The sequence below is a fragment of the Lactuca sativa genome, chromosome 8, assembly GCF_002870075.4.
Source record: "Lactuca sativa cultivar Salinas chromosome 8, Lsat_Salinas_v11, whole genome shotgun sequence".
NCBI classification, from domain to species: domain Eukaryota; kingdom Viridiplantae; phylum Streptophyta; class Magnoliopsida; order Asterales; family Asteraceae; genus Lactuca; species Lactuca sativa.
In genome coordinates, this window is record NC_056630.2 from 176,222,335 (window position 1) to 176,231,269 (window position 8,935).

The 8,935-nt window shown below is 36.0% G+C and overlaps 1 protein-coding gene across 1 annotated transcript; it reads left to right on the forward strand.

The window, feature by feature from the left end:
* Window positions 1-7,071: 7,071 nt before the first annotated feature.
* LOC111879038 (transcription repressor OFP1) lies at window positions 7,072-8,120 on the forward strand. Its single transcript, XM_023875508.3, has one exon. The coding sequence runs from the start codon at window positions 7,101-7,103 to the stop codon at window positions 8,013-8,015; it is 915 nt and encodes a 304-aa protein (XP_023731276.1). The 5' UTR covers window positions 7,072-7,100; the 3' UTR covers window positions 8,016-8,120.
* The last annotated feature ends 815 nt before the right edge of the window (window positions 8,121-8,935 follow it).

Genomic DNA, 8,935 nt, shown 5'->3' on the forward strand with positions numbered 1-8,935 from the left:
AACACCTCAAAACGGGTGTTTGGAGTGACCCGGGTGACATCTACGGACGGGAATTGAAGCGAGGGACTTGGGATTTGAGTTTACTCCCCAAGAGTAAACTTCCTAATGAGTTTTCAGCCTCTAAACACATAACCACATGAGTTCACGGCCGTGAACTCATGTCCGGGTGTTTTATGGTGCTTAATGGGTCATAAATGGTCAATATCACTTGGGAATGCTTGGAATGATTTTTCCTAAGGCTTGGAATTAATTTAAAACATCAAATAACACACTTAAGGGAGTTTATGGCCTTGGCATAGAGCCTATGGCCGTAAACTCTCATACTCCCTTGAATAATTGTTTTTAAGGTCCCAAAGTTAATCACATGTGATTCTAAAAATTCCTACAAGCCTTGAAATGCATTGAGGGCACAAAATGACATGCTTTTAGGAGTTTACGGCCTTGGAGCATGTTCTATGGCCGTAAACTCTCATATGTGAGGTTTTGTTGTGTTTAAGGTCCCTAAACTATTTTTGGTTGGTTTTATGATTTATTCCAAGGCTTTTGGTGGTGTTGGATGGCTTATTAACACCTTGGAAATGAGTTTACACCCATGATTGAGGATTTTATGGCCCAAGCACATGCCTTGGCCGTAAACTCATACAAATCCCCCAAAATTCATGTATGAAGTGTTCTAAGTCCATTACCAATATTCTAAAAGTCATATATAAGTCTTGTTTGTGTCTTGGAAGGGTTAAAGGGCTTAAAGACCCTTTAAATATGTGTTTACGGCCTAGGCACCTTCCAGGGCCGTAAACTCATATACAAGGCTCTAAATCACGGTTTGAGGCATTCTAGTTCCATTTCATAAAGTCATCTAGCCATATTCAAGGTCTAATTGTGGTTTGGAAGGGTTTTGTTGCTCCAAAAACCCCATTTATATGAGTTTACGGCCTAGGACTGTTCTAGGGACGTAAACTCATGATAATGGTCCTAATCCATGGTTTAAACTCGAATTTGAAGGCTAGAGAGGTTGCATAACAAATTAGGGAAGGTACCTTGGTGATTTGAAGCCTTAAACTTGAGATTTTGACCCTTAAATCTAGTTTGAGGAGAGAGGTTGGAGTGATAGTTGTAAAATGAAGCAAAAGCTTCAAAATGAAGACTTGGATCACTTTAAATAGTGTCCATGTTCGGGATACGGTAGAATTCTACCCGATACCGGCATTAGACGGGGCTTTTGGTCGCACCCGGCCAATTTGCCGTAACCCGATATGGTTGATTCTAGAAATGTTCCGATCATTAATATGAGGCGTTAGAATGAGTTCTAAGGGTATTAAGACACTTATTAAGTCATAAAATAAAACCCACATTAACGACTTAATAAAAGGCCGGAAACGGAAACGAAATCGGAAACGACAATTGGATGATCAGAACGAGTCGCGAGAAGGGTTACTTTTAAGGATATGAATTTTGGGTTGTTACAAAACCCATTGGATGCTCCATGGAGGATCCATGGGAGTTATAAACTCATGGGTCATGGAAATGAAGAGTCATGACACATTAGGGTTTACATGGTGTAACCCTAGATGTGTCAACACTATATAAAGCTCATGTGTTCTCCCAAAATCGGTTACACCAAGAAACTAGAGGGCTAGAGCCGATTTTAGTGTGTTATACTTTCTCTCCAAGTTTACTCCATAGCATTTGGTGTTGTGTGAAGCATTTGAGGCATCATACTTGGGGTGCTAGGCTCACAAGGTTTCAAGGAGCATTTACAACAACAAGGTATGTAATTCTATCTATTATTTAAGTTAAAATTGTTCCCCATGTATGCTAGATAGGATCATAGCCTTGGAAATCAACTTTGCATGATAATTAGACAAACATAGATCCAAGGTTATTAGGGTTACATGAATACTTAGGAAGTGTTAGAATGCTCAAAACCCATCATATACAACATTAGGAACACATATAGAAACCCTAATATGCTTCTAGGAATTTCGAAATCCACAAGGAAAGATGAAATACATACCTCTTGTTGTTATATTGTAATAACAACTTAAATCTTGAATCTTCTTGTCTTTGAAAGCAAGTACCACAAGTGTAGTACCTCTAATGGCTCACAAACACCAAGAGAAAATGGAGAGATAATAGAGAGAGAGAGAGAGAGAAGAAGAAGAGGTGTAAAATTCGTCCCTATGAACCCTAGACAAGGCATGGACGAATTCTTATTGCCTTAGGGGTATTTATATAGGTGTAGAGATTTGGGTTTCAGTCCTTATCCTTATCTAGTTGCTTGCTCACCAAGCAATCATAAGAGAAGCATTACCATACCATATTTTGTAACGATCACATAATTACAATTCAGCCCCTCTACTTTAATTAATTACATTTGATCACTAAATTAATTCTTAATTAATTATTGACCAATATTAATTAAACAAATATGATTTCTCCTTTAATATATTATTCTTATAACATATTAATAAATCATAATAACCTCATTCTCTATTATTTCTCCAGTTAAATTGCTATGGTGAAGGCAACCCAAAAGGACCATGCACAATCGGGTCAAGTACTTACCAAATATGGTTACGGGCTTAGACACTAATCCAACACCTAATTCTTTTTCTTAACTCGAACGGTCCCTAAGATGCATTTTTGTTATGCATTGGGTCCATCATAGACATAAAATGACTAAAATACATTTCTTTATTGCTTTTTTAATTTATTTATTTTGAATTTGTTATTTTTTTATTAAAAATGTAGTTAATTCATAAGATGGGCCCTACCTTACACCCTTACCTCACCTTACCTAACATTCCTCGTCTTCTTCATTAGGTTGTCTCTTGCACGGGAACCCCTCTTTCACCCTCTCAACTATCTTCAACTTTGATCTACTAATATGAAAATCATTCTCATCAAATCCTAATGAAAATCTGAAAACCAAATCAAACCTCAAAACTTAAGCTCAAGTATGAAAATCAAATCAGAATCAAACCTCAAACTCAAATCTGAAAATCAAACATCATCATGTACGAAATTGAGAAAATAAGAAAGAAGAACTAGTGAATATGTCATCAATAAGAAAGAAGAAAATGTTTGATAGAAAGTGGATGGTGGCGATGGTCTAGATCTAGTTTAGAGTTTTTAAATTGAAAGTGGATGACATCGTAGATGGAGAGACGGATCCGAGGTAGATAGATATCAACAAGGTGGAAGATGCGGGTGACGATCTCAAAGAAGGGACCATCGGAGTGTATTAGTGGCGACGTAGCTTTGATCGTCGGTGGCGGATGTTTATACCTCCGGTTACATTCGATGTATACCGAGTTTTTTTACATCTGAAAAATATGGACGGTTTCTTGATGGAAGCTTGTGATGGTGGCTTCAGGTGGTTGGATCTGAGAGGAGATGAAGATGAAGAACAGTTAGGTGGTTTCCTATGGGAGAAGATAGGGAGAAAGGGTTTCTCCGATGATGGTGTTTCTCTGGTTAGAGGGTGGCGATGGTGGAGATTTGTTGATTTAAGGTATTCCAGTCAGAGGATGAAGAAGGTTGTGTTGTTGGGTTGTAAAGGAGGAATAAGGTTGCTTGTTGGGTTGTAAAGGAGGAATAAGGTTATTTGTTGACAGTCTTTAATAATGATTGGAGTGGACTCAGTAGAGTGATGGAAGCGAAGATAAAGTCACGCAGATGATGGGAGGGTGAAAGTTAAAGGTGGTTGTGGGTCCCACTTTATTAATTAACCTGATATTTAATAAAAACATAACAAATTAAAAAAGAAATAAAAAAGAGTACTGTAACGCCTGCATATTCGGGCTTAGTCAATTTAGAGACAATAAGCGTCAAAAATGACTTTTTGATAGAAGATTATTTACAGTAAATAATTTGAACCAAGTTATAGTATATATATCATAAGGGTTCCATACATATAAAGAACATCGAAATCCGAGTTATAACGAATAAGTTATGACCCGTCGAAATTTTACGGCTAAACCGGCACAACACCGTGTAACGTAAAAAGTGAATCTTTGATAAACTACTTTCTAGCCTTAGAGATCTAAATAAAAGTCATAGTAAACTTTAAACCGTTAACGTGCATAAAAAGAACGCCCAAATCTGACTTTGTATGAGGAAATGTTGATTTTTCTAAGATTTAGCATAGCAGTGCACAGCTCGGAATTCGAATTTTAGATCGAGCGATTTTTAGCCAAAACAACCTAAATGAGAATTGAAGATCTCATTAATAAGAGCTCAAGAATAAAAAGACAATCGAAAACGGAGTCCGTATGTAAAAGTTATGAATTTTACATGGTCGTTAGCAGTGTAATCTTCTCATACTGTTAAATGTAAAATCGGTCGAGAATTAGCCGATGGAGTCAATATGGTGGTTGTAGATCTTTTCAATACCTAAGAATATCAAAAACGGAGCTCGTATGAAAAGGTTACGAAATGTAGAAGTCGGAAGGGTGATGTTGCGAAAGGGTGACGTGGCTTAATATGGACCATTGCTTCCTCCTCAAGCCTTGCCACCAGATGGTGACACTTGGCACTCAACTCGACGTGTTGGAGGCTTAAAATCGACGAGTTGGGCCATATTTCAGCCTATAAATACCATTCGAAGCTCACCCTTTTTCCTCACACCATAACCCTTCTCTCTCTCTCTCTATCTATCTCTAACTTCTCTCTAAACCTCTCCCAAAGCCCTAGTAACTCCTAATAGCTAAAGGAAAGCCCCATAGCTCTAGAAGGCTTTGAGAAGAAGAGATTTCAGCTCGGAAGTTCTGCCCCGCAGATCCCGGTTCCTCGCTAAACCCCCTGTAAGTTGAGTTATGCTTACTGTACTTTAAGTATAACTTATAATTAAGTTCATTATCATGATTATGAACCTATAAACAAGATTTATTAGTGATTCCAAGTCGTTATATTGATTTATCTACTTACGGGGATGATGTCTAGGCTGTGATTTAGTGAGGTCTTTAAAGTGAGATTTCCAAATAGTATACTCCGTATACCAAACGGACCCTACCTCCGATATGATACTACGTGGTTGTTCCTTACTTGAAAGATCATGAAAGTAGACTTTGAGTTAATGATGAATCTAGACTAATAATTAATCACAATAAAGATTAGACTAAAACTTAGCGATAATAATGTTATTTTTGTGTCGATGGAAAATAGAATCGTTAGAAGTGAAGCGCTACCCGAGTTTGGAATCATCACTTTAACAAATTAGTGCATAGTTACTTTTATCTTACACATGGATATGAAGTATTTTAATATAAATTACGTGTTGTGTGTGCATATTATTTGTATTCTTGATATACATGTTGGATGAACAAAATAAACATCTTTTTATTCAATTTAAATTGTATACATATTTTATACCTATAATTATAATGAGTAAAGACGGGTAGATTAGAGATGACATAAGATGAGAGGCGAAAGATGATATAGATGATGAGAGGTGAAAGATGATGAGAAGCCTTGACCTTAACAATAAGAAGCCTTAACCCAAGCGATGACCCAGTCATGTAGCAGAGTATAGATGACAACCACAGACTATTCTAGACAGTTCAGTGGAACACTAGTAGGCTCGCAACCTGTAGGTGTTGTGAACGACATATTTATCAAATGTACTCTAAAAACACATTGACATGTATTGTGGGTGGACTCCCTAAAATAATATTGTCAATAAAAGAGATAAACCCCGGCAACTATGGACTTAGTTCCTAACAAATAACTTTGGCAACTATGGACTTAGTGCCTAACAAATAACCTCGGCAGCTATGGACTTAGTACCTGTTTTATAAACCCTGACAGCAATAGACTTCATGCATATTCCTTAGGAATGAATGAGTGAACGATAGATGATTTTTAGGTTAGATCCTTAAGAAATAAAGAAGATAATGGGGATGGGTAATTGGGTTAATTGTTCGATGATGAAACATAATAACTTTATTATTGTGGATTGAAAACCCTATGTACTCACCAGGTTTGCCAACCTGACCCACTCAGTTTATTTGTATCACAGGTGTCGATACGAAACTACTTTACACTGAGAGATTAAAGGAGATGTGAATCACTAGAGTAAATGAATGTAAGGTTTGTTTATGCTTATGTTTCTGTAACGATGACATCCCAAAGTTTTAATATAAAAAAATATATTTCTTCGGAAATACTTTGATAATATTATTATCATGTTTTTCTGAGAACAAATTTCACAATATTATTCTTTAAAATAAATACTCTAATTTTCAAATAAGTATAAATAAAAATTTTAAAAGAACCGTGAGTTTAAGGATATCACAAGTAATTTAGTCTTTTTTTTAAGTCTGTGAGGGACCTAACACGCAACAAAAGTACATCTTAGTGATCGTCCGAGTTAATAATAATAATAATAATAAGAAGAAGAAGAAGAAAATATAAAAAAAAAAACTGTTAGGGACTAACTGTGTAAATCACCCTATATCATAGGGATCATTTGTGTATTTTACTCTAGAAGCTATTTGGCATTTGTTTAATCTACCCGGGTGTTCTAGAAGCAAGGAGGACTATCCGGTTTAAAGTCACACAGTCTACCAATTAATTCTCTTCTAAACGCAAAAAGTTCAAGCGCATGGTGATCAGTTGCATATGCATATGTCATGACTACACATCTACTTTGGTAGTAACTTCAGGTTTCATTTGTGTTCTCGATTGATGTATAGTTCAAGTTTTTGTTCCCGTTTGATGATTTCAAGTCAATATTTCTCAAGTTTCATTGTTCAAATTGCAATGATGTTAATATTAACGGAGTCATGAATGAGATCACAATGATCATCAATTATCTAGCTACTTAGGTCATGTATTGAATGAGTTCATTAGTTGATTTTATTTAAATGTGGACTCATTTACAAGCACAGATATGAGATATAAATTGAACATGCCGTTAAAAATAAATATAAAAATTGAACATTTGAAGGGAAAGATAGGAGAGGGGATAAAAAACAAGTTGCAATAATGCATGTGTGGGGTTGGAGATTATGAAGTAACATGGCCACTTTTGAAATTTCATCGACAAGGACCCCAAAACTCCCACGTCAACTTTTTCATGCTTTTTCTTTCATTTCCATATGTGTCTCACACATTGTATCTCCATGGGTAGTAATGAAAGTCAACTCGGACCAAATTCACTCTTAACACACAGAGTGAGAAAAAAGAGAGTAGGTTTTATGAGGAAGCACAAGCTTAGATTGTCACATATGATACCAAATGCTTGGTTTTACAGGCTTCGAGATATGAACACCAAACCACTTTCATCTGCTTACTCTTCTTCAACTTCAAAGCAGCACAACTACCCAAGAAACTCTATCTGCTACACCCCTACGCTTCAACCAGTTTACACTACAAACATTATCCACAATCCTCCTTCTCGAAAACATCCACTCTACACTCAACCCACTGAGCCAATTGATCATACCAATAAGTACCCTTTCTCCGAGTCAACTCGCTCAACACCACCCTCCACCTCTTGTAGTCGTGAACTGATTACTGCTTCAACTAATGACAACCTTCAAAAGCTTCCTCCAATTATAACTAAACCCACAAAATCCAGCATTGACAAATCAACGATGGTTGAGAAGAATGAAGAAACTTGCAGTAAAAGCTCTGTTTCAATCAAAACAATCAAAGAAAACATCTCCAAGAAAGAAACTGCAGGGGGAAAACCAGTTTCAGAAATCAAGATCAGATCGAATTCTTCCAAAACACCAGTATGCAAGAGAATGGTTGATGATAATAATGACGACAAGAGACAAAAGAAGCTGTCAAGTAGCTGTTGCATTGTGAAGTCGTCATTTGACCCACAGAAGGACTTGAAGGAATCAATGCTAGAGATGATTCTGGAGAATAACATCCGGGAGTCAAAGGATTTGGAAAAGCTTCTTGCATGTTACCTGTCCTGGAATTCAAATGAGTATCATGATATGATCGTCAAGGCGTTTGAGCAAATCTGGTTGAGTTTTAACTTTAGTAGTTTAGTGCACTAGAAATTTGAGTTATTAATGGTTCTGCTTCGAATTATGTGGTTTGGTGTGTATTGTCCCTGGTTACCATGGCAAAGCTTAATATTATATATAAGTTTTGACACTCAACTTGGGCTGTTTTTTTGGAAACACAAGTAAAGAAAGATTAAAAGAAACTGCCAAGCGATCAGAGGAGACTTGGAACCAAAACATCCTTGTTCTGATCCGTGTAAGAGAAAATACCTGACAAGCCTGTACATTTAGGAACCCAAAATAGAAGTAAAAGAACATTCCTGACAATTTTGTACATTTAGTGTGGAAGTAAAAAGAGGATCTTTATGTCAATCCCTAGTAATAGTCTTTGTAAACAATATTTTTGCGAAAAAATGAATTTCAAAATAACCCTAGGGTGACTGATGCAATAGATTTACATAATAAATAATATAATTAAATGTTCTCATCCTATCCATCTTCTAACTCATAGTATAAAATAATGATATACGATTGGCATCACTAATTCTCTCTCTTAATCATTTCTTTAAAGTTTAACACTTCTTTTGATCTTATGAGTAAGAAGATGGATAGAAACAAAAAGCAAGAGAATATTTGATTTCTCATTATAGAATGCATGACATGCCTTTCATCAAACTTAATGCAGAATATATATACAAAAGGGAATCCCGATAAATCAGGGATTGAGATATAGTCAAATATAAATAAATCTATTACAATAAATACTGATAAATATATGCATATGCGATTTGTTAATATCCTCCCTCAGAGGAGGAAGAACGGTCAAACTATTTCTTAAATAAAAAAACAAGTTGTCCAGGTAGGCTTTTGGTAAACATATTTGCATATTGGTAAGCTGATGGTATGTAAAGAACTTGGACGTGTTGAAGAGCAATTTTTTCTCTGACAAAATAAATATTCATTTCGATGTG

What these genes read in the sequence shown, in the direction of transcription:
- LOC111879038 (XM_023875508.3), top strand. Translation starts at nt 7,101, where the DNA reads ATGTGTCTCACACATTGTATCTCCATGGGTAGTAATGAAAGTCAACTC.